We start from the raw sequence: 25,098 nt of genomic DNA on the forward strand, positions 1-25,098 counted from the left end.
TAAAATTTACAGTAACGACTTTCGAAAATCGTAAAATTAAAGCACCTATTTAAATTAAGATCATCAAGGATTGATGAGGTTTTTTTTTTTTTTTTTTTTTTTTGAGACGGAGTCTCGCTCTGCTGCCCAGGCTGGAGTGCAGTGGCCCGGATCTCAGCTCACTGCAAGCTCCGCCTCCCTGGTTCACGCCATTCTCCTGCCTCAGCCTCCCGAGTAGCTGGGACTACAGGCGCCCGCCACCTCGCCCGGCTAGTTTTTTGTATTTTTTTAGTAGAGACGGCGTTCCACTGTGTTAGCCAGGATGGTCTCGATCTCCTGACCTCGTGATCCGCCCGTCTCGGCCTCCTAAAGTGCTGGGATTACAGGCTTGAGCCACCACGCCCAGCCGAATCTATGAGGTTATTATTCATGAGAATAAGAGCTGGATGAGACTAAATATTGCATTTCTAAGGAAAAAATTATAATCATGCACTTTATGTAATTTACAAGGCAAATGGAATACTATGAAAAATGCCCTCCACAGCACATTTAAGTCTGAATTTAAGTAATACTCAATGGGAAAGAAACAGGCGCTGTTACGGTGCTGGCGGAGACATAAAAACACAAGGGTGTGACTGCTCAGGGCAGACCGTCCTGTCTATTTTTAGAGGTCTAGGACTCCAGCCTTAAATAGTTTTGATAATAACGCTTGTGGCATAACTCAGCGTGTAAGACACAGTCTGGGAGGAAACCGGTTCTTTTCCTGCTAACCTCCGTCACTGGTTTTTCCCTATTAATTCTGAGGTCTTGCTTGTGGAACATGACAGTCGGGTGGATCTCGAAGAATCTTTTCCTTCTGTTGACCTCAGAACTTGCAAAACTAAAAGTAGATGATAAAGGAGATTAGTTTTCTAAAAAGTTCCATGTTTAGTGAACAGTCTTGCTTACTTGGAAGCAGGGAATATTACTTTAATTGGGAACCGAGGAACATTTTGTTTAGGAAAAAGCACTTTGGGTTCACCAAAATATCATGGAGACGTGCCCTTAAGACACTTCCATACTAGGAAGTAACAGTTTCTTGTATCATCAGTCAGGATGCTGAGGTGGCTCTGTCTGCCCAAGAATAGGAAGCGCTGGTATCCTGTAGTGACTTAGAAGGGTGTTCAGAAGTTTCTATTTAATAATGATGCATGTGGACACACAGGATACCTATGCATGTATATGTTGACACATATGTATCTAAAAACATATACACACAAACACAGGCTCGGGCAAACATGTCCCAGACCGCAGAGTCTGATGAGACTTGCTTTCTTAAAATTACCGTTCTATTTCACTCCCCAAACTCTAAAGGTTTCATTGCAGCTTTCAGTAAAAAACAAAACTGGGCAGACTAAATTACGTCAAGAAACAAAAGCAAAATACCATGATGCCTCACCCTTCGAAAACAAAAGCAAGTATATTAAGACATTACAAAATGTAACAAGCATTTTTTTTTATTATTATTTTCTTAGAAAAGGCGGGGAGAATCCTGAGTGGAAGGGATCTGAACTGACTTTCACGTCATGTACTTCGAGAAAAGAGTAGATGAGACTCAAGAATGATAATCAGACCAGTCCTGCTCCTCCCAACCCCCAAAAGATGGCATTTACACATCACGGAAACCCATGGGTCTAAGGTTCTTGGGTTCTCAGTTCTTGGGAAAAGGGAGACAAGCCCCCGGCCAGATTCCTTCAGGAAGAGTCCTCTGTTCCAGTGGCTGGAGCCGCTGGTGCGGGCTCAGCCAGGAGGCCCCAGCCTGGCACCTCCAGACTCTGATGCGCCGCAGGGGGCAGGGGGTCCCCTGCCACTTCCGTTTTAGGCCAAACAGCTCCTGCGTGCAGCGACTCTCTCACCCTCTCTTCAGGGTGGGGAGAAACAGTGGACCGGAGCCCGCGGCCCTCAGGAGCTCTCCCTGAGCAGCCCCAGCTTCCGCAGGGCCTCCCTGCGCGCCTCCTCCGAGGAGCCGCGGCCTGCGAACTGCACGGTGATGCCCTGCGGCCGGGGCAGGGAGTCTGCGAGGCGCCAGTCCGGGACACCGTCGGGCTGCCGGGGCCCGGGGAAGCTCTGGCGGGCCCGGGCGCTGGGCAGGGCCGGGCCGGGGCGGAAGCAGAGGGACTTCCCGGTGGGCACGAAGGCGCTGGGTGCGCTCTTCAGGGCCTCGTGCGCACTCGGGAAGCCGTTGGCCAACGCCGGGCCCCGCGGAGCCTGACCCCCTGCCCGGAGACTCTCAGCGGGCCCCGGCAGGCCCTGGCCACGTGCCACCTGCTCCGGGGAGGAGCCGCCCCCCGGGGCCCCCTCGCCCACATCCCCTGCGGCGGGGAAGGCGCCAGGGTGGCCGTGGATGGTGGCCAGCACCTGCGCCCTGCGCTCCTCTACGCTGACGGCTGCCCTGGACAGGGTCCTGCGGGACTCCCGGGCCGCGCCGTTGGTGACGATGATGTTGCTGGGGAAGCGGGGGGCCTTGGGCTGCGCCGGGCGACTGGGCCCCGGGCCGGGGTCTCTGCTGCGGGGCCCCCAGGCGGCCGGTGTCCTCCACTCCTCAGGCCGGCCCTCCCTGGATGGGGAGGTGGGCGAGAGGGCTTCGTTTCCCCCCAACCTCTCGGAAATCTTCTGCGCAATAACGAGGGGCGTGGGAACAGAGCGCAGGAGTCTGGGGTGCTCCGCTGGCGGGGAAGGGGCGCGCAGCTCCCTTCTAGGGGGGTCAGGGATGCTGGGCACGGGCGGTGGTGCAGGAAGGGTCTCGGGAGCTGGGGGGTCCGGAGGTGGAGGAGTCTCAGAATCTTGTTTCCTGTGCTCCTTCCCGGCAGGTGCAGGCCCTGGAAGACGAGGGAGGAGTCTGTGAGCTACCAGCCCACGTGAAAGTAAATGCATGAAGTTCCCTCTCGCTGAACTGAAAAGAGCTTCAACCTGGACCTGACACCAACGTCCCCAGTGCTGCCTGTGAGTCAACTCCTCTCTCCCTGTGCCCGGGACCAGGGAAGCAGAAGGTGGTATGTCATGCGCATGACCTCGCTTTGAGAAGGGACAAATCACGATAGCCCTGCAAGTCAGACAGTCGGCACCTAGGAGACATCCCCTCCATGTGGGCTGCTGAGGCTCCAGCCCCTGAGGCAAGGACAGGACCCAAGTAGTGACCAACTCATCAGGGGAGTTTACAAAGGGGAAGCCGAGGTTAGAAAGTGTGTGGCACACACACCAGCAGGTCTTTCTGGATGAAGGACATGTAACTGTGTCACTTTCCTCTACGACAGAGAACTTAGCAGGCCTGCCTCTGAGTCCTTACATAGCATGTATCAATCACAGATCACCTGGCACTGCCGTACTTACACACCTCCCAATACAACACTGGGCCGGGTGCAGTAGCTCATACCTGTAATCCCAGCACTTTGGGAGGCCGAGGCAGGTGGATCACTTGAGGCCAGAAGTTCAAGACCATCCTGGCCAATGTGGTGAAACCCTGTCTCTACTAAAAATACAACAATTAGCGGGGCGTGGTGGTGTGTGCCTATAGTCCCAGCTACTCTGGAGGCTGAGGCAGGAGAATCACTTGAACCTGGGAGGTGGAGGCTGCAGTGAGCTGAGATGGCACCACTGAACTCTAGCCTGAGCAACACAGTGAGACTCTGTCTCAGGAAAAAAACAAAACAAAACAAAAAAAACCCTGAAATTCATAACTTGTTATGTTCATATCTTCAGAATCTCACAATGTATACTCTGTGGGCACTTACAGTTGTTATGAATATGCCAGGTGAGGTGGCTCACACCTGTAATCCCAGCAATCTGGGAGTCTGAGGTGGGAGGATCACTTGAGCCCAAGAGTTCGAGACCAGCCTGGGCTGGATAGTGAGACTCCATCACTATAAAAAAAAATTAGCCAGGCATGGTGGCACACACCTGTAGTGCCAGCTACTTGGGAGGCTGAGGTGGGAGGATCATCTGAACCCAGGAGTTGGAGGGTGCGGAGAGCCAGGACTGTGCCATTGCACTCCAGCCTGGGTGACCGAGTGAGTTCCTGTCTCACAAAAACGAAAGAAAAATTGTTATGAAAATATAATGTTAGAGAACTGATGGATAAGTAAGTGTAGCTGATTTTTCAAAGAGTGTTTTCCTTGGCATGACTATGTGATCTCACATTTTATACAGTAAAAATGTACAGTACATTACTTCTCTTCTCTGAAGAGATGGCTGCAAACCAAGCTCCAAATTTACATGGAATCCATAACTGTAGTATATGAAGTTCTGAGTAATACATAGCCTTGCTTAAAAGACGTATGGGTACACATGTGCACACAATTTATTTCTAGTGGCTTAAGACAAACGACAGTATTTTACCCTTACCAGAGCAAAAATAATTTTTTCCTCATCCCTTCCAATGTTAACCTCTTGGCCACATTTGTTTCCAGTATTCTTTCCAATCAGGGAAAAAAAACTGGAAGATATTTTTCTCTGCCCATTTCCCTGCAGCTCAGGGATCCCCAACACCCCTGGTACTGGTCTGTGGCCTGTTAGGAACTGGGGCGCACAGCAGGATGTGAGCAGTGAGCGAGCGAAGCTTCATTTGTATTTAGAGCCACTACCCATGGCTCGCATTACCAAGCTCCACCTCCTGCCACGTCAGCAGTGGTATTAGATTCTCTTTCTGTTTTTGAGACAGGGTCTTGCTCTGCCACCCAGGCTGGAGTGCAGTGGCACAGTCTCGGCTCACTGCAACCTCTGCTTCCTGGTTCAAGCGATTCTCGTGCCTCAGCCTCCGGACCAGCTGGGACTATAGGCGGGCGCCACCACGCCCAGCGGACTTTTCTATTTTTAGTAGAGATGAGGTTTCACCATGTTGGCCAGGCTGGTCTTGAATTCCTGGCCTCAAGTGATCCCCGGTGCCCAGCCTGTAACATAGAAAAATTACCTGGAAGCCATTTCCAGTTTTCCCTCTTTCTGTGCGTGGGTATGCCTTGTGTATTTAAAAAAAAGTAAACTCCGCTCATGTGCCCAGTTCATTCCATTCTTTATTCTAGTCCTTCTGGCATTTCCCTTTGCTGGACAACGAAACTGCCGAGGATTCTTTTCCCCTATAAGAATCCGGTAAGACTCAACAGCTTCTACTGGCAAGCACAGGGGAACACAAAAGAAGTATCTCTGGGTCTCACAGACGCCAGCAAACCACGTTCCAGGGCTGGCCTGTGCTTCCCCCTCACCTGCTGCCTGCGTCTCCTCTGGGAGGCCCTTGGCTTCCCCAGCGCCAGGTGCTGGCTGCACTAAGTCGATGACATCTTCGGGTTCGGAGGGACTGGAGGTGCTCTCCTCCAGAGACGGGGAGCAGAGGCAGCACACTCCCCCATCACACAGCATTGGCTCCTCAAAGTCCTCGTCCAGGGAGTCAATTGTCTCCTCAAAAAACAGGAGGACGTCCTTTTCCTCGTGGGTGAGGTACTTCAGGCTCTCATCATCCTAGAGATGAGATTGGGGATTGGGATTGGGGGTTTGGGGATTGGGAACAGAAGAGAGAAAACAAACAGTGGCTTCACTAAAGAGACAAAAGCCGAAGCAAAGTTGGGATCGGTCCGTAGCCCAGGGTGGAACTCACTGTGTCCTGAGAATGCCCTGCCATGCGGGGTGCCCCTGCCACACAGTGCCTGCATGTGCCTCTCCATCGCCCAGACGGAAGAGAACGCGCTCCGAGAGGCAGAGCAAATAACAACGCCACAAAGCTGTTAGAACGGGCCCTCCCCTTGCAGTTCCTAGCAAGTCAGTGACAAAAAGCAGCCGTTCGGGGCACACTGGAGAGCTGCTGTCAGCCTACTGCTATCCCACACACTTGCTTTTCCATAACACGGGAAACCTCTGCTTAAACATGGTGGACTGAACTCACATATTTATCTCCTTTCTCACCAGAAACCTTACTAAAACAAAGGGATTTTTTTTTTAAAGGCACAAATCACAACGACAAAATAACAGGAAAAGAGATGGTGGAGCACGCGTCATCTTTGGGGAATCTGAAGAATTCAAGAGCCAAAAGCAGAGCAGGTGGAGGGCAGGACAGGTGGAAACTGACTGAGAAGGCCCAGGAAAGCCAGTGACCCACCTGCTGTGTCCCACAGAACTGCCCAGAAGCTCAGGTCCTGGAGGTGCTGAGCAGCTCTGGAAGTGTGGGCAAGGTGATGATGAAGACAGCCCAACTGTTTGAAAGTCTCTTTCAGAAGCAGCAGGCTCATCCTGGCACAAAACTAGCCACTTACTCTCGAAAAAGGTGACAGAGGAACCCTGAAGTGGGGCCATGGAGCAAAGCTGACGGTGCAACACCGTGTTAACAGTGTGGGCCACGGGTGCAGCCAGGTGACCGCCCTCCAGATGGAGGACTGTGCACAGCATCTCTGGGGAACCTGAGGAATCCAAGAGCCAAAAAAGGCTGATCCCAAGGGTTCCCCAGCAAGGTCAATCCACAGGTAAAGACTACAGTCAACGAATCCCAATGGAGAATTGCGCAGCAGTTTCTGACTGTCCTACTCTGGAGTATGTGCAGATATCTAATAACCACCGAGCATCTGAGGAAAACTGTGACCGTGAAAGAGCTATCAAAACCAAAGGACAAAAAAGCAACTTACAGGAAACAAACTATGTGGAGGGATGGAAAACTTCAAAAAGGCTATCGTCATCAGTTGTCAGGTAAGAGGGGATACTGATTCCATACACAGCATGATGTTTTCTTTACAGGACAAAAGAAGACTGTTAGAAATTTAAAAAAAAATACTAACAGCAGAGAACAATGAAAAACTAAATAAAAGCCTAAAAGATAAAGTTGTGAAATCAGAAAACTACGAAAAGAAGGGGTAAGAAAATCAAAGGATAGATCTGGGAGGGCCACTATGTGAATAATAAGAGTTCCAGAAAGAGAAATCAGCGAAAATGAGAGGAAGAAATTATAAAATAAACAAAATAATTCAGGGAAATGCCCCGAAAGAGGAGCACACAAGTTTCCAAATTGAAAGGGGTCCTTAGTGTACAAACTAATGAATAAAATCAAACCGACCCACGCGGAGGTATGCATCATTGTGACATTTCAGAATATTGAAAGCCAAGAAAAGATCCGGGAAGCTTCCCAGACTGAAAAAGCAGGTCACATACAGAAGATCAGAAATCAGAGGCCAGGTGCGGTGGCTTACACCTGTAATCCCCGTACTGTGGGAGGCTGAGGTGGGTGGATCACTCGAGCTCAGGAGTTCAAGACCAGGCTGTCCAACATGGTGAAACCCTGTCTCTACTAAAAATACAAAAATTAGCTGCACCCGTAATCCCAGCAACTCAGGAGGCTGAGGCAGGAGAATCACTAGAACCTGGGAGGCAGAGGTTGCAGTGAGCCAAGATCGCACCACTGCACTCCAGCCTGGGTGACAGAGCAAGACTCTATCTCAAAAAAAGAAAAAAAAAAAAAAATCAGAAATCAGAATTTGATAACTCCCTGTGTAAGTTATGTAAGAGAATATCCTTGTTTTTAAAATGTCCTTCAGTATTAAGGGGAGCATTATGTAGCAACTACATTCAAATGGTTCAGAAAAAAAGTCTGTGTGTATGTGTGGAGAGAGCGCATGTTAAAATGTGGAAAAAATTTAAAAATTGGTGAATCTAATTAAAGGGTATGTGGGAGTTCTCTGTACTATTCCCACAACTTCATTAAGTTTGAAATAACTTCCAAACAATTTAAACAAACAAAAGATCAGGAAACAGAAAACTGCAACAGACTTCTCAGCAGTAACACCAGAAGCTGGGAGACAATGAGGTCTAAAAGCCCAGCTAGATTCGCAATTAGAATCCTATACATAATCCCACTATTAATTAGAACTACGGAAGAATAAAGGTGTTTTTAAGACACACAAGGTCAGGCTGGGCACAGTGGTTCACGCCTGTAATCCCAGCACTTTGGTAGGCCAAGGTGGGTGGATCATGAGGTCAGGAGATCGAAACCATCCTGGTTAACATGCTGAAACCCTGTCTCTACGAAAAATACAAAAAAAATTAGCCAGGCGTGGTGGTGGCGCCTGTAGTCCCAGCTACTCGGGAGGCTGAGCCAGGAGAATGGCATGAACCTGGGAGGCGGGGCTCGCAGTGAGCCGAGATGGTGCCACTGCACTCCAGCCTGGGCGACAGAGCGAGACTCCTCCTCAAAACAACAACAACAACAAAAACACATGCAAGGTCTATAATCTGATCTCCCATGCCAGCCTTTCTGAGGAAGCCACTGCAGGGTAGTCAGGAACGGTAGCTGTTCCTCTCAACACGGAGTAAACCCAGACAGAAGTCACAGAGCCAGGTAACAGGAGCATCCATATGAGAAAGCTGCAGGGAATCCCAGAATAATGGGGGCTCCCTGGGAAGCCACCTGTGCACTCAGCAAGTAGTCCAGTTCACAGCAAGCCTGAGGGCAACACAGGAAACCACGCAAGCAAAGAAAACGGAAACCACGATCAACCACAGAAAAACTAATGTGAGAGAAAGCATCATCATCTATGTACAGCAATATACACACCTATACCATAACCGAGTTGTCTCAGATTAAAATTATGCATACTTAATACACACGAAAAAAGAAAACAGAAAGGATATACGGCAATATGTCAATAGTGGAGTTAAATAACAGATTAGGTAGAGTTAAGAGTTGTTACCTCCCGTGAGTATGCAATGGAGGTGGTACACGTGGACTGATGCTTTTATAAACCTTAGAGACTACTTGACTCTCTAATACTAGGAGCGTGGACTCTGCTTCTGCTGTGTTGTTTCTGTTTTGTTTTGTTTTTGTAGGGGGATGGTTTCACTCCTGTTGCCAGGCTGTTGAGTGCAGTGGTGCGATCTTGACTCACTGCAACCTTTGCCCCAGGGCTCAAGCGATTCTCCTGCCTCAGCCTCCTGAGTAGCCGGGACTACAGGTGCACGTCTGTGTCCTACTAATGTATTTTTTTGTCTTACCAAAAATGATTAAGAGCTGATCCATGTGGTGTAGACTGATGCTTTCCGCACTGTGATCTGCGAGATACTCAAATGCCCACCTGCCCAAAGCATCTAACTCCCAGGCCCATACAGAGCCTGTGGTCTATACAATTTCAGAGGCTGTAGTTGAAAGCACAGTATACTGTTGTTCTGGGGATGAAAACACAAGAACACATGCAAATTTCGCAAGCTAGCCTGGTCTTACTAGCTTACTCCTGAGAGAAGGATGGCTCAGGAAAAGGAGAAATACCTAGGCACGGCAGGCAGGCCGAACACTGTAGGTAGGCAGGCAGAACATTAGGTAGGCAGGCAGAACATTGCTGGGGAGGATAAGCAGTGCGCACCTGTTGGCTATAAACCTACGCACAATCGCTGGGTCTGAAGACGTGTGTCTACCTGGGTGGGCGGACACAGCTTTCCGAAGTGGTTGTACTGACTGACACTTGCTTTCAGCAGGGCTGGTTGCTCTAGCGCCCCGAAGGAGAGACATGCAGTCATATTTCACTGTGATTTTCAATGTCATTTCCATGAAGACTAATGATGTGGAACTTTTTTTTCTCCATAATACAGGTGAGTACTTCTCCTCTAAAATGCTTGGGATAAGAAGTGTTCTGGAGTTTTTCACATTTTGACATATTTGCATATATATAATGAAATATTTATGTTTCACATATGCCTTTTGTTGATTTTTTGGAGACCACATTTTGCTCTGTTGCCCGAGCTACAGTGCAGTGGCATGGTCACGGCTCACTGCAGCCTCGGTCTCCCCAGCTCAACTGATCCTCCCACCTCAGCCTCCCCAGTAGCTGGAACTACAGGCAAACACTGCCATGCCCAGCTAATACATATATATTTTTTGTAGAGACAAAGTCTCGCTCTATTGCCCAGGCTGGTCTTGAACTCCTGGGCTCAGGCAATCCTCTGGCCTCAGCTTCCCAAAGTGGTGTTATTGTAGGCATAAGCCACTGTGCCCAGTCTATAATAAGTCTTGATATCGGGCAAAGTCCTCCAGTTTTGTTGGAGTTCTTAAAGTCTTCCTTCTTTGGCCGGGCGCGGTGGCTCAAGCCTGTAATCCCAGCACTTTGGGAGGCCGAGACGGGCGGATCACGAGGTCAGGAGATCGAGACCATCCTGGCTAACACGGTGAAACCCCGTCTCTACTAAAACATACAAAAACTAGCCGGGCGAGGTGGCGGGCGCCTGTAGTCCCAGCTACTCGGGAGGCTGAGGCAGGAGAATGGCGTAAACCTGGGAGGCGGAGCTTGCAGTGAGCTGAGATCCGGCCACTGCACTCCAGTCCGGGCGACAGAGCGAGACTCCGCCTCAAAAAAAAAAAAAAAAGTCTGCCTTCTTTAAGTCTGTTCAGCTTTCGTAGTCCTTTTTTATTTCCGTATAAATTTTAGTATCAGCTTGTCAATTTCCATATTCACATAAACACACACATACCCCTGTTGTGACTTTAATTGGGATTTGCATAGAAGTTTCTCAAATTGGAGAGAACTGATGTCTTTGCAGTCTTTTCTTGATCCATGAATATGGCACATGGCTTCATTTATTTAGATGTGTGGTTCTCAGCGTGTGGTCTTGGGACCAGCAGCAGCATCTGTGAACTTGTCAGAAACATTCTTGGGTCCAATCCCAGATCTGCTGCATTAGGAACCCTCAGGCACTGGGCCTGTCAGTCTGTGTTGGACGCAGCCTCCTGGGAGTCTGATGTGCTGACGTTTCAGATGCACCGACGTTTCAGATGCACAGATCTGGCCCTTTATTTTTTATTTTTTATTTTTTTTGTTGAGACGGAATCTCGCTCTGTCACCCAGGCTGGAGTGCAGTGGCCCAATCTCAGCTCACTGCAAGCTCCGCCTCCCGGGTTTACGCCATTCTCCCGCCTCAGCCTCCCGAGTAGCTGGGACTACAGGCGCCCGCCACCTCGCCCGGCTAGTTTTTTTTTTTTAGTAGAGACGGGGTTTCACCGTGTTAGCCAGGATGGTCTTGATCTCCTGACCTCGTGATCCGCCCGTCTCGGCCTCCCAAAGTGCTGGGATTACAGGCTTGAGCCACCGCGCCCGGCCCTGGCCCTTTAATTTCTCTCAATGATTTCTCACAGTTTCCAGCATAGACATCTTGCACATTTTCTGCCCTATGTCTTCCTAGGTATTTGCTATGGCTCCGCCTACCCTTCACAGTTTCCACCATTCTCTCCTTTATATTCCTCGGGAGGCATGGCCAACTCTTTGGTAAAGGGTCAAGTAATAAATATTCTGGGCTGCGCAGGCTTTAGGGTAGCAACTACTCAACTCTACCAAGGTAAGGAATGAGCCTCACTTTTGTTACATTGAACTTTATTTATAAAAGCAAGGAGTGGGGGCAGCTATGGGCCACAGGCTATAGTTTCTCGCTTCTTGCTCCCTGCTCAGGTCCATCACTGGCTCTTCCTAGGTCAGCTTCCAAGGCAGCGACGCCCATCTGTGCACGGCTGCATCTCACCTACTTTCACGGCTGGATTTCAAACCTTAGCCCACCCCCACGGCATCCCCTGAATCACAGCCACACACGTGCACCTGCTAAGCACACAACCCGATACAACAGTATCAATCATGCTCCTGCTGTCTACAGCTTACCACCCAACGAGGGCTTCAGGTAAGAACATCAGCAACTGCCCTAGAGTGTGGAACTCCTACGACAAGGTAAGCCTGGGGTGTGATGGAAACACAGCGCGCATGGTTACCAAGCCACACTTCCGGGGAAAGGGGGCTGTGCAGGAAAAAATTCAGAGAGGAAATGACACATCAGTCAATAACCTGGAAGAACTGGATGAGAGTTAAGCAAGAAGGAACAAGGCACAGTCATCCACGCAGCATTTTGGAAAGATCATGTTGGTTATAGTGCAGAAAATACTGAATATGGGAAACAATTTATTATTATTATTTTTAGGAGTCTCGCTGTCGCCCAGGCTGGAGTGCAGTGGCACGATCTCAGCTCACTGCAGCCTCCACCTCCTAGGTTCAAGCAATTCTCCTGCCTCAGCCTCCGGGGTAGGTGGGACTACAGGTGCCTACCACCATGCCCGGCTACTTGTTGTATTTTTAGTAGAGATGGGATTTCGCCATGTTGGCCAGCCTGGTCTCGAACTCCTGACCTCAAGTGATTCACCCACCTTGGCCTCCCAAAGTGCTGGGATTATAAGCATGAGCCACTGTGCCTGGCCTCAACCCAGCCGCATACTTGTTTTTGGTTTTGCTCTGTTGTTTCCCATCACACACTAACACGCATCAATGGACCCTTGCTTGGTTCCCCACTCAGGCCTCATACATTTCATCTCAGAGTTCCTCCGCTCACAGTCTCACCCAGGGTTCTTTCTGCCTCTGCTTACTTATTATTTGTATAGAACGAGACAAAAATCCATTTTCTTTTTTTTTTTTTGCGACAGAGTCTCACTCTGTCACCCAGGCTGGAGTGCAGTGGCATGATCCTGGCTCACCGCAATCTCCACCTCCTGGGTTCAAGCAGTTCTCTGCCTCAGGATCCCAAGTAGCTGGGATTACAGGTGTCCGCCACCACACCTGGCTAATTTTTGTACTTTTAGTAGAGGTGGGGTTTCACCATGTTGGCCAGGCTGGTCTCGAACTCCTGACCTTGTGATGCACCGCACCCGGCCCAAAAATCCATTTTCACTGAGCCAGTCGGTGAGCAACTTCCCAGGTCCTGGGAGGCTGAGATTCTCACATCCTCAGCCTACCCGAGCCCCTCTAGGGTGAGGGGCTGGAGTGAGTGCTGGGCACCTGGCGTGTATCCCAAGCACCTTCTCTGTGGTCAGCCTGGCCTTGTGCCCTGAGTCCTGAGGCAGGGCCAGCCATGCTGTGGGCTCCGTCTGCTGCTTAATCCTGGGGGACACGAAGCTGCCCTCCACAGTGAACCTGGATCTGCCTTCTCTGGGAGGGGAGGAGAGGAGAGGCAGAAGCAGACCGAGCTGGTGGGGAAGGGATCAGGGCCTCAGGGTCAGAAAGGAGGCTTGTAGCCCTTGGCAGGGAGATGCCTGGAAGAAAGAGATGGCCTGGGGGAGCAGGTCACGGTGGCGAGGGCAGGGGCAGGGATGGGCGGTGACTGCAAATGGGTGAGGATTTCTGTTCAGGAGATGAAAACATTCTAAAATTGACTGTGCTGATGTTAATACACTAAATGCCATTGAATATATACTTTAAACAGGTGAACTGTATGCTATGTGACTTATATCCCGATAAAGCTGTTATAGTAAAAAAATCCCAAAGCACAAGGCATTGCCTGGTGGTCCGCAGAGGTGGCAGAGAGCTGGAGCCCGCAGTGGAGGCTCCGGCAGGACTGGGTGCTACTGGAAGAGGCGTTTGCTAATGACTCAGGTGTCCTTAAGAACTACGTATATAGGAAATGAGGAAAAGCAAAAATAGCCGCTTTCTTGGGCAAGAGTGAGTTGGAGAAAGCATAAGTTTGTCCCTATTAGTTGGAAAGGCAGAAGAAGGCTGAGAGCAGAAAATTCCCTTCTCAAAAAAAAATTTTTTTTAGGCCGGGCGCGGTGGCTCAAGCCTGTAATCCCAGCACTTTGGGAGGCCGAGACGGGCGGATCACGAGGTCAGGAGATCGAGACCATCCTGGCTAACACGGTGAAACCTCGTCTCTACTAAAAATACAAAAACTAGCCGGGCGAGGTGGCGGGCGCCTGTAGTCCCAGCTACTCGGAGGCTGAGGCAGGAGAATGGCGTAAACCCGGGAGGCGGAGCTTGCAGTGAGCTGAGATCCGGCCACTGCACTCCAGTACGGGCGACAGAGCGAGACTCCGCCTCAAAAAAAAAAAAAAAAAAAAATTTTTTTTTTTGAGATGGAGTCTCGCTCTGTCGCCCAGGTTGGAGTGCAGTGGTGTGATCCTGGCTCACTGCAACCTCCACCTCCTGGTTCATGTGATTCTCCTACCTCAGCCTCCCAAGTTGCTGGGATTATAGGCTGCACCACCACACTCGGCATTTTTTTTTTTGGTATTTTTAGCAGAGATGGGGTTTCACCATGTTGGCCAAGCTGGTCTCAAGCTCCTGACCTCAGATGGTCTGCCCGCCTCAGCCTCCCAGAGTACTGGGATTACGGGCATGAGCCACCGTGCTTGGCCCAAATGACGTTTTTAATGTACCGGCCTGGGCTGTGGAGTAAATGGCAGTCCTTTAAGGCTACAAATCTTCAGATGTTAAAAGAACAGGCTAGAAAACCATCCCTCACTTTTTTTTTTTTGAGACGGAGTCTCACTCTGTTGCCCAGGCTGGAGTGCAGTGGTGCAATCTCGGCTCACTGCCACCTCCACTTCCCAGGTTCAAGCGGTTCTCGTGCCTCAGCTTCCTGAGTAGCTGAGACTATAGGTGCCTGCCAACATTCCCGGCTAACTTTTTTTAGTAGAGACGGCGTTTCACCACATTGGCTAGGCTGGTCTCGAACTCCTGAACTTGTGATCTGCCTGCCTCAGCCTCCCAAAGTGCTGGGATAATAGGCGTGAGCCACTGCGCCCGGCCCGTTCCTCACATATTCTATCCTGCCATGCTGACTTCAAGAAATGACAAGTCTCTGAAGGAAATATTGCTTTGCTTCGAGAATGTGAACAATGTATTTTTACCCTAATATGTATGTTATGATTTTGAAGAGATAATTTCTAGCGCATTTGAACCAGAAAATTCAAAATGCTGAACATACTAAGGTAATTATAATTAATGCACCAGAACAAGCCCCCACGAAGAGAACAAAGTCCCAGTCTAGCTGATCTCTGTTGACTCCTGCACAGAGATAACAGAAAAAAGGTCTATCCAAGCTCCATTCAACCTCTGAGGGCAGTAGCCCAATAAAAAGCTAGATGATAACTTTTTAAAAAACTGCTAGCAACAGGTCCAAAAGTCAACAATCCTAGCTATTCCTATGCCAGCACAGATTTGGGACAGGAGTTTTGTTTTTAGAGAAACGGTAGAATAAAATCTTTGGTTGGTTGAACAAAAATGCTGAGAAGGCTTAAAATACATGTACTGAAGTAACCTCTACCTAAAAAACAGCTGAACCGGCCGGGCGTGGTGGCTCATGCCTGTAATCCCAGCACTTTGAGAGGCCAAATCACTTGAGGCCAAGAGTTCGAGACCAGCCTGGCCAACATGGCGAAACCCCGTTTCTACTAAAAATACAAAAATATTAGCCAGACGTGATGGCATGCACCTGTAATCCCAGGTACTCCGGAGTCTGAGGCAGGATAATTGCTGGAACCCAGGAGGCAGAGGTTGCATTGAGCTGAGACTGTGCCATTACACTCCAGCTCTGGGTAACAGAGCAACACTCCGTCCTGAGGGGGAAAAAATTGCCGGGCACAGTGGCTCATGCCTGTAATCCCAGCACTTCGGGAGGCCGAGGCAGGTGGATCACCTGAGGTCAGGAGTTCGAGACCAGCCTCAACATGGAGAAACCCCGTCTCTCCTAAAAATACAAAATTAGCCGGGCATGGTGGTGCACGCCTGTAATCTCAGCTACTCGGGAGGCTGAGGCAGGAGAACTGCTTGAACCTGGGAGGCGGAGGTTGCAGCGAGCACCACTGCACTCCAGCCTAGGCAACAAGAGTGAAACGCCATCTTAAAAAATAAATTTGGTTTAACTGCAGACTAAGACAATTGTGGTGACTCTTTGTGAGGGATTAAAAAAAATGAGCAGCAGAACTCATCTCGAGTCTAGACCCAAAAAAATGATTAAAAAGCTGCTGATGGCTAGGAAAATGTCTGGAGATGAGCCAGGTGTCCCTGAACCCCCCATGTCCTTGGTCAGCAGTCTGGGCTAGCTGGTACCTGGGGTATTGGGCAGACTGTGATCTGATGTCTTCTTACAAACACTACAGTTGGCTCTCTGACACTCGAGCAATACTTTATCGATTTAATAATCCAGCCTGATGAGAGCTGAAACCCCCTCGGAGGTGAAACAGAATAGGGACAGAGAGAAGAAAATGCAGGCAGCCGCTTCCTGCGCAGCTTTGAGTGCTGCGCCCGCTTCGGCAACCTCAGAAAGAGACTGGAAGTGCAGGTGGAGCGTTCCACGGTTTTGGGACAAAGGTTTTATTGTGTGTGTGTGGTTTTTTTTTTTAAGATGGAGTCTCCCTCTGTCGCCCAGGCTGGTGTGCAGTGGTGCAATCTTGGCTCACTGCAACCTCTGCCTCCCGGGTTCAAGTGATTTTCCTGCCTCAGCCTCCGGAGCAGCTGGGATTATAGGCACGCGTCACCATGCCTGGCTAATTTTTGTATTTTTCGTAGAGACAGGGTTTTACCACGTTGGCCAGGCTGGTCTCCAAATCCTGACCTCAGGTGATCCACCCACCTTAGCCTCCCAAAGTGCTGGGATGACAGGCGTGAGCCACCACACCTGGCCAATTATGGTTATTTCTAGCTAGACCCTGTCGTCACGTTTCAAGATGGCTCACTTAAACCTGTACTTCTGGCAGGAAAGAGACACAAATCCATGAAGAATGAGATGCGTGTCCAGTTTTGACTATCAAACCAAAGAATAACGGCTTCAAAAGATGACAGCTGGGCTCCTGGGCCGCCTTACATGTCTTTAAACTGGTAATACAGATCTTGCTCTCTTCTCTCTCTCCCTCATAGAGAGATCTTGACTGAGACAGACACACCCCAAGTGTGCGGCATTTGAGGCGCTCCGAGACCCTTATGAGCTCAGGTCCTCCATGGCTGCCTCGCCACTATATTGTGAGTTCCTGAAAGGGGGCAAACTGAGTCTTATCCCATCACCTCTCAGTTCTTATATGCAGTAGGCATTTATGACATGTTGACTGAATTGGCCTTTTAGAAAAGCTACTGAGTTATGTTTTAAAGCCGTTGTTTGACCTGGATCATTTGGATTCCAGCTGGGTGAGACGGCAGGATGAAAGGGCGGGATTATCGCTGGCCGGGCGGCTTCTCCCTCCTGGCTCCTCTGGTTTAGTGTCCCCTCCTGAAGTCACAGAGCAAACAGCACACTGGATTTCCAGTGCACTCCTCAGACTTTGCTCCAGCCCGGCCATGTGGGAAGTCCCCCAGTGTTTGCCGCGCCTTCTTAGCCCATGAGCCAGCCCATGAGCCATGTGTGGGGCCAAAGGTGTCAAGTGCTGTGGAGGAACAGGGTGGCTCAGAAGCTGCCGGCAGATGCCTGGTCACAGACCACTGTGTGACTTCAGCGCCACAGCACTTGTGGGTGTAGGGAGAGGGGGATTCAAGACAGTTCATCAAATATTGAATCCTAAAAACTCGCTCATAAATTTGGATCATTGTTTTTGCCCAAGCCAGAGGTAAAAACGAGTAAGAGGCAGACTTGGGATCCCCAGCCACCCTCACAAAAGCAACCATGGTGTTGGAGCTCCGCTCCTTGGGAATGGTGCCGATGGAGAGCTCTCTGCCCTTTCCGAGCAGCGAAATCCTATTTTCTTCTAGAGGAAGCTTCGGGATGTGTGAAGGCAGACCTGACTTCAGGACCTCATTCAGAGCGAGAGCCTGGGAACACTGGTGTGAGGCAGCACCGTGCCCTCGCCGTGCACCCAGGGGGTTTTGTGAGACGAGGTGAGCCCTGGAGACACTGGCCTTAGAGGGTGACGTTGGTAACCAAACACCCAGAGCCTCCTACAGGAGCCACGGAGAGGAGAGCTGCCACATATGGACGTCTCCAGCCCTTCTCGGGCCTTTTATTTTGTGCCTGCATCACCTCTCGAGGCAGGCATCTCCACAAGCGCGCTCCCAACACTGTAAGGAAGCACCGCTTGGGCACACATCGAAGCCACCCTCTTACGTTTCAAAGGAAAAGATAGAATTCAAGGGACATATTCGTGGCCACATTGTAGGATTTGGACAACTAATTCTAGTTCTACCTAGACCTTTCATTAAAAAAAGTTCACAGGCAGGATTCTTTACCAAAACAATGCACGCACACAACCAGCCTCTTGAGAAATAAAGACTTACAGCAGCCTCAGTCATAACTGTGGCCATACGGATAGCCTCGACAATCCTATTTAAGTGGCTATTTTAACTTTAAAAAATATTTGAGATCATCTTCTAGAATTTGTTTTAGGTAGAAATAGGGGTCTTGCTATGTTGCCCAGGCTGGCCTTTAACTCCTGGGCTGAAGTGATCCTACTGCCTCAGGCCTCCCAAATAGCTAGGACTACAGTTGTACATCACCAAACCTAGACACGTTTTAAATTTTTAACTTGCACTGTCTCAGGAGAAAAGTTTCTAATAAGCAAAGATCTGTTATATACCAGGTGACACTCCGACTAGCACTGAAAACTTCAGGGTACTCTCAATTCAAATCAGGTGTTCATCTTTTAGCTTCTTTTAAGAATAACGTTTGCTAAAAAAAAAAATCCTCTATAAATGAGAACGAGGTTTTCCTTCTTCCTTAAGAAACCCACGGACTAACTAGGTTATGTTTTACTTAAAGAGCCCTTTAAAAGGTGCATTTACATGTCGTACAGCCTAGAGGCCTAAAAACGCTGTTGACTGACTAATCTTTCATGACCTTGGAAATTAAAGGACACCGCTTAATTAAGAAACCGCTATGGTTGATTTTTGTTTTAAAGAGAAAAGTCACATTAGAAAAAAAGACCCGACGAGTTAGAATAAAACTTACAGCTAGCTCCTCTTAGAATTTACACTTCCAAAAAAGTGGAGTATGACATTTAAAGATGCTGTAATGCTGTGATAGGGACTGGCTGCTAAGTGCGGCTCTGTGAAAAGTGTCATGTGACTGTTTAAAAAACTTTAGTAGGAAAAACACAAAAATTAGTCGGGGATGGTGGCACATGTCTGTAATCCCAGCTACTTGGTGGCTGAGGCAGGAGAATCGCTTGAACCGGGGAGGCGGAGGTTGAAAAAAAAACAAAAAACTTTTAGTAGACTGGGCGTGGCGGCTCATGCCTATAATCCCAGCATTTGGGAAGGCTGAGGCAGGAGGATTGCTTGAGGTCAGGAATTCTAAAACAGCCTGTTCAACATAGCAAGACCTCATCTCTACAAAAAAATTTTAAAAATTAGCCAGGTGCGGTGCTGCCGCACCCGTTATCCCAGCTACTTGGGAGGCTGAGGCAGGAGGCTCACTTGAGCCTAGGAGGTCACAGCCGCAGTGAGCTATGATCGTGCCACTGCACTCCCACCTGGGTAACAGAGCAAGACCTTGTCTTAAAAACAAAAATCCACTTTAGTTGTCATTTAAAGTTAAATGCCATATTCTCTCATTTTGCTAGTTCTAAAGGAAAGTGCACAACTGTGAAATGACAGATAAACTTAGCTCAATAACTGTCCCTGGAGGAAAATGCCTGAGAGCAGTTCATAGGCCTGAGGGGAAGGCAAGGAAACACGACCAGAACATTCCTCCAACATCCGGAGGAGAACAGGTTTCTAAGGCAGGATACAGCAGAATCGTGTGATCCCAAACACGCACCATGCAGACATAACTTCATTATGAGTGGGCTTCACAATGCTGTTTCCATTATTCTACCCTACGATATACAGGGACCGGCACGGCAGGGAACAGAACATCACATATACCACAGGAGTGCTACTGGATGACTTAACGGATAGGAAAGAACTGGGTAGAACAGAAATCCTTTAATTTAAAATCAAACTCATGCCCATAAAACTGACAGAATTAAGAAATGTGTGCAATACAGAGGAGGAAGGAATGTTTCCTTTTAACACCTCACCTTTAGCGATCAAAGAACCTCTACAAAGAAGAGAAGGAGGCGGAAGGAAGAGCATGGATCCAAACAGGATAGGGGCGGCAGGAGGAGGGGAATGGCGCCCCCCGTGGACACTAACAGGACACCAGGGAAGGAGAAGCCGGCACCAGCGCTGCTCGGGTGCTGGGCATTTCTGAGACAGAGTCTTGTTCTGTCACTCAAGCTGGAGTGCGGTGGTGCGAGCTCAGCTCACTACAACTTCCACTTCCTGGTTCAAGTGATTCTCCTGCCTCAGCCTCCTGAGTAGCTGGGATGACAGGCGTGCACCACCACACCCAGCTAATTTTTGTATTTTTAGTAGAGATGGGGTTTTGCCATGTTGGCTGGGCTGGTCTCCAACTCCTGACCTCAGGTGATCCACCCGCCTTGGCCTCCCAAAGTGCTGGGATTACAGGCATGAGCTACCGTGCCTGGCCAATCAAATAATATTTATCGCATATTACCATAATGGTTTTAAAAAAGAAAATATGTAAGTGGGGGTCTAGAAAATTCCGTCATTACTAGTAACTACCCCATACCAAGTATATCTAGCTTCAGCAACTGAGGCTAATTTTATGGCACAGTGTATCTGAGGGAAACTGGTGCTCCCACTGGAGGAGAGGACCCAAGAGGCGCCCCCAGTGGTTCCTAGTGAGGCCCGGGGGATCGATTCTCTCCTGTGTTCCTCCCTCTAGGAGTGAGTGTCATGGTCTCCCCTCTCCTGAAAGATGAATGTCCTCACCAGGGAAAGTACGAGATCCTCTCAACTTGACAAACTCTTTTTGTAAAGTTCCCAAAGCTATGCAAGGGTCTGGATTCTGAGAAGGATACAAAAGCATCTTTACTTGCACAGAAGTGAAACATCTGCTTGAGCGGGCTGGGCGTGGTGCCTCACGCCTGTAATCCCAGCACTTTGAGAAGCCAAGGCGGGCAGATCACCTGAGGTCAGGAGTTCAAGATCAGCCTGGCCAACATGGTGAAACCCTGCCTCTACTAAAAATACGAAAAAAAAAAAAAAAATTAGCCAGATGTGGTGGCACGTGCTTGTAATCCCAGCTACTCGGGAGGCTGAGGCAGGAGAATTGCTTGAACTTGGGAAGCAGAGGTTGCAGTGAGCCAAGATCGTGCCACTGGACAACAGAGCGAGACTCTGTCTCAAACAAACAAACAAACAAAAAAAGAGTGAACTGTGTTTATCTTGTGAGCTCTTGAGCAGCACTCCTGCCTGGGTTGGTTTCTGCCTGGGGCCTGGTCCTGCCTAGGTCTAAGCAGCCATGAGTTACTGACCACAGTGAGGGATTTGCCCCATGACTATAGGTAATGCTCTGTATTTGTGCAAAATTTAAGATGATTAAAAATAACCATTTCACAAAGAAGTATTCCCAAACATCAAGCTATTGACCCAAAAAGATCTGTTAAGATATTCCCTCAAGGGAGAGGGACTGAGGCAAAATCCACCAACCGAGGCGCAAGAAAGCATGAAAAAAAAAACTGTCACTCACCAAAGTGAAGCTTCTGGAGCGAGAGCTGCTGCTTCGACTCTCCAGGCTGCCGCCTCTGCTGAAGGCTCGGAGCCTGCAGGTGGGGGACGTGTCCGAGTTCATGTCAGATGCGTCTGATTTCTGGTGGGTTACAGGCATCTCCACAGAGTCATCAGGGCTGGCTCGATCACAGGAAGCAGGGCAGGAGGCAGCAGCCCGTTCTGCGGCAACAGCTCACTCCTAGAGACACCAAACACGAATGACAATGGTCAGTGAGCCTAGACTGGAAAACGTCTCCATCCCTCAAAACCATGGCTTAGATGCATCTCCACTCTCAGACTCAACCATTAGGGTAAAGGGGATTGGGAAACGCTAAGTCAACTGGTTTGAGGATGCTGACTGCCACTTCTCTTTTATATTGTTAACCATTCTGAAGACATAAGAATAATTTTTAAAAAATTTTTTTCAGAGATAGTCTTGCTATGTTGTCCAGGCTGGCATTGAACTCCTCGGCTCCAGTGATCCTCCTGTCTTGGCCTCCTGAGTAGCTGGGATTGCAGGCACGAGTCACCATGCCCAGCCAGAATAATCTGAAGGAAAGATGGGTATATTCAAGATGACTTTGCTGCTGGAAATATGACAGAATAATGCGGCATCTTCCTCTGCACTTCCAAGCTCTTTCACTCCGGCTCTCCCTGGCTTCTGTCTCAGACGCCATAAACTGTGGTTGCTTCTCCAGCTCCATTACAGTTCAGACTTGAGGGGAGGTGACAAGAGCTAACGTGTTACCACTGGGAGCCTGGCTGACATCTCCGAAACTGAAGACTCGACAGAAACCTCATGCTATTGCAATGTTTTCAGAATGAGTCAAGTACCCCAGGTTAATACTGTGAGGAATTCACATCTTTACTTCCAGGAGCAAAGACACTGAAACTGTCCCCTGTAAGCCGCTTAATTTCATATAGTCCTCTGACCACTCCCCAACCCTAGCTACCTTTTTTTTTGAGATAAGGTCTTACTCTGCCAACCAGGCTGGAGTGCAGTGGTAAAATCACAACACACTGCAGCCTTGACCTCATGGGCTCAAGCAGTCTTCCCACCTCAGCCTCCTGGGTAGCTGGGACTACAGGCATGCACGACCACACCCAGCTTATTTTTTGTAGAGACAGGGTTTTGTCATGTTGCCCAGGTTGGTTTTGAACTCCTGAGCTTAAGTGATCCACCTGCCTTGGCCTCATACAGGCGTGAGCCACCAGGCCTGGTCCTCTGACCCTTTTAGCAGGAAATCCAGCCCAGCCCCTGAATGGCGTGTTAAGACAGTTCAACAGAACGTTCTAGAAGAGCAAAGAAGACTCATAGGAATAAGCCTCTTGCTGATTAATAGAAACATGACCATTTGTGGAGAAAGTGCAATCTGCATTGAACGCCTTTAGGGGAACCCTGAATTTAAGACTTCAAGCATTACCATGAAAACCTCTTCTGAGAAACCTTACAGACAACTCTGTAAAACAGATTAAAAAAGAAACACATTTCTGCTCAATCGGTACACATCAAATGGCAGTTAAGAGCAAGGCTAGGAAACCAGAAGATGATATGCATATACATAAATTTGCCACTACTCCAAATAGTGAAAAAAAAAAAAAAGACAAAATCAATGGTCCTAGGAGAGCTGGTGGGCTGTGGAGCCAGGAGAGAAAGGCAGCTCCCTTCCTTCATCTTCTCCGTACATTCCCAGAGGCCCTGGAATGACCTAGATGGTGTCACACACAACGCCCTCCTTTCCGCATCCCACCACTGGGATGGGAGCAAACGGCCACACTCGGGTGTACAGAGCAGCTCAAGTAACCAGGTCTTTCTGCCATTCCCCTGAAAGGGCTGGTTTTGCCAAACGCCAGAGCCACATTATGTGAATCAGCGCCCATCCCTAGACACAGGGGCTTGCAGCCTCGTCACACACGAGCCATGGAGATGTCTCCGATGCCTCCCTCCCTGCCACTCACAGGCGCCCAGCTGCTGAGCCCTGCAGACTCTCCCTTTAACAACGCCAGCTGTACCCACTTCCCTTCTGGTCGCACATCCAAGTTCAGGACCATTTTAGCACACGCCTACGTTATTGCCACAGCCATTGTCTTCATCTGTTTTGTGCTGCTGTACAAGAAACAAACCTATTTGGCTTGTGGTTTGGGAGGTTGGGAAATCCAAGATCCAGGGCCACATCTGCTGAAGGCCTTCCTGCTATGTCCTGCTGTACCCTAACACAACGGAAGGCATCACTGGAGACGGAGCACAAGAAAGGGCCAAACTGGCTTTTATAGTGAACCCACTCCTGCAATAACAACGTGCAAATGTTCATCACCTCTTCCTGTCCCCGCCCCTCAACATGGCCATGCTGGAGATTAAGTTTCCAGCACATGAGCTTTGGGATACACGTTCCCACTACAGCTACCACCTGCTGTCGTCCTTACCTTCTCCCTCTTCCCTACACTTCTGCCGGATTCTCCAGTTGGATTCATCTTGAAACACCACTTAATTGTTACCACTCTCCCAAAAGCAGTCAACTTTAACCCATTCCCAACAGGCTTGAGAACGAAAGTTTCAGCCTATCAGTCATCACCTGCTTCCATCTGAACCCTATCTTCCTTTCTAGCCTAAGCATATTCTTTGATGCGTACTGTTTTCCTACCTCACCTTGGGGAGATTCCAGGTACTAGAGAAAGGCAGATGAATCAGGCTTCCCTTCCGGATAGAGGAGCCCATCTATGCAGTGATGCTTCACCCAGGCAATGGATCAGAAGCTCTTTGGGACTCAGACCCAGACCTACAGAATACATTTATGGGGGTAAAGGCTGGGAGTGTGTGTTTAAGGAGTTCCACAAGTGATTCTGCCACATAGCACCAACTCTAAGGGAAGACAGATACGTAACAATGTTCGGTGCCGTTACAGGGGGTCCAGGAGTGCCCAGGAAGGAGTGCCCATGGCTCCAGGGAGGGTTCAGAGACTTCACAGCAGAGGTGACAACTCAGCCAAGCCCTAAGATTTCAGGAGACAGCTAAACTTTTTTTTTTTTTTTTTTTTTTGAGACAGAGTTGTGCTGTGTCGTCCAGGCTGAAGTGCAATGGTGCAATCTTGGCTGACTACAACCTCTGCCTCCTGGGTTCAAGTGATTCTCCTGCCTCAGCCGCCTGAGTAGCTGGGATTATAGGTGCCTGCCACCACACCCGGCTAATTTTTGTATTTTTTTTTTTTTTTTTTTGAGACGGAGTCTCGCTCTGTTGCCAGGCTGGAGTGCAGTGGCATGATCTTGGCTCACTGCAACCTCTACCTCCCAGGTTCAAGCGATCCTCCTGCCTCAGCCTCCCAAGTAGCTGGGACTACAGGCGTGCGCCACCACTCTCAGCTAATTTTTTTTATCTTCAGTAGAGACGGGTTTTCACCATGCTGGCCAGGATGGTCTTGATCTCTTGACCTTGTGATCCACCTGCCTCGGCTTCCCTAAGTGCTGGGATTACAGGTGTGAGCCACCTTGCCCAGCCTAATTTTTGCATTTTTTAGCAGAGACCGGGTGTCACCATGTTGTTGGTCAGGCTGGTCTCAAACTCCTGACCTCAGGTGATCTACCCGCCTCGGCCTCCCAAAGTGCTGCGATTACAGGTGTGAGCCACTGCGCCTGGCCCATTAAACAAACTCTTGAAACAACACTTTGACATCGCCCACTCCTATGGGCATTCCTAACAGAGAAAAAAGAATCAACAAAGATGTGGAAATATACGCCTGTTTGAAAAATGGTGAGTGCTCAGGATAAAGCAGTGAACTCAGCTCAAGCTCAAGATACAACACGGGTTGTAAAACAGGTAGAGAGAGGTGCAAACTGGGGGGATGAG

General features: G+C 49.2%; 1 protein-coding gene across 2 annotated transcripts in view; it reads right to left on the reverse strand.

Annotated features, from left to right (window-relative positions):
* Positions 1-1,453: 1,453 nt before the first annotated feature.
* Positions 1,454-25,098, reverse strand: part of PROSER2 (proline and serine rich 2) — a 51,262-nt gene continuing 27,617 nt past the window's right edge. The window contains exons 2-4 of one of the 2 annotated variants that reach the window (XM_033208956.1): positions 21,238-21,456; positions 5,214-5,466; positions 1,454-2,837 (exon numbers count right to left, since the gene is read on the reverse strand). In XM_033208956.1, the coding sequence (XP_033064847.1) occupies positions 1,921-2,837; positions 5,214-5,466; positions 21,238-21,375 (1,308 nt within the window). In that variant the 5' untranslated portion in view covers positions 21,376-21,456 and the 3' untranslated portion in view covers positions 1,454-1,920. Of the gene's footprint in view, positions 2,838-5,213; positions 5,467-5,602; positions 5,691-21,237; positions 21,457-25,098 lie in introns of those variants that run through there. The other variant, XM_033208957.1, reaches the window with a different exon arrangement.

This window comes from Trachypithecus francoisi, unplaced genomic scaffold (assembly GCF_009764315.1).
Source record: "Trachypithecus francoisi isolate TF-2019V2 unplaced genomic scaffold, Tfra_2.0 Lachesis_group9, whole genome shotgun sequence".
Taxonomy (NCBI): Eukaryota; Metazoa; Chordata; class Mammalia; order Primates; family Cercopithecidae; genus Trachypithecus; species Trachypithecus francoisi.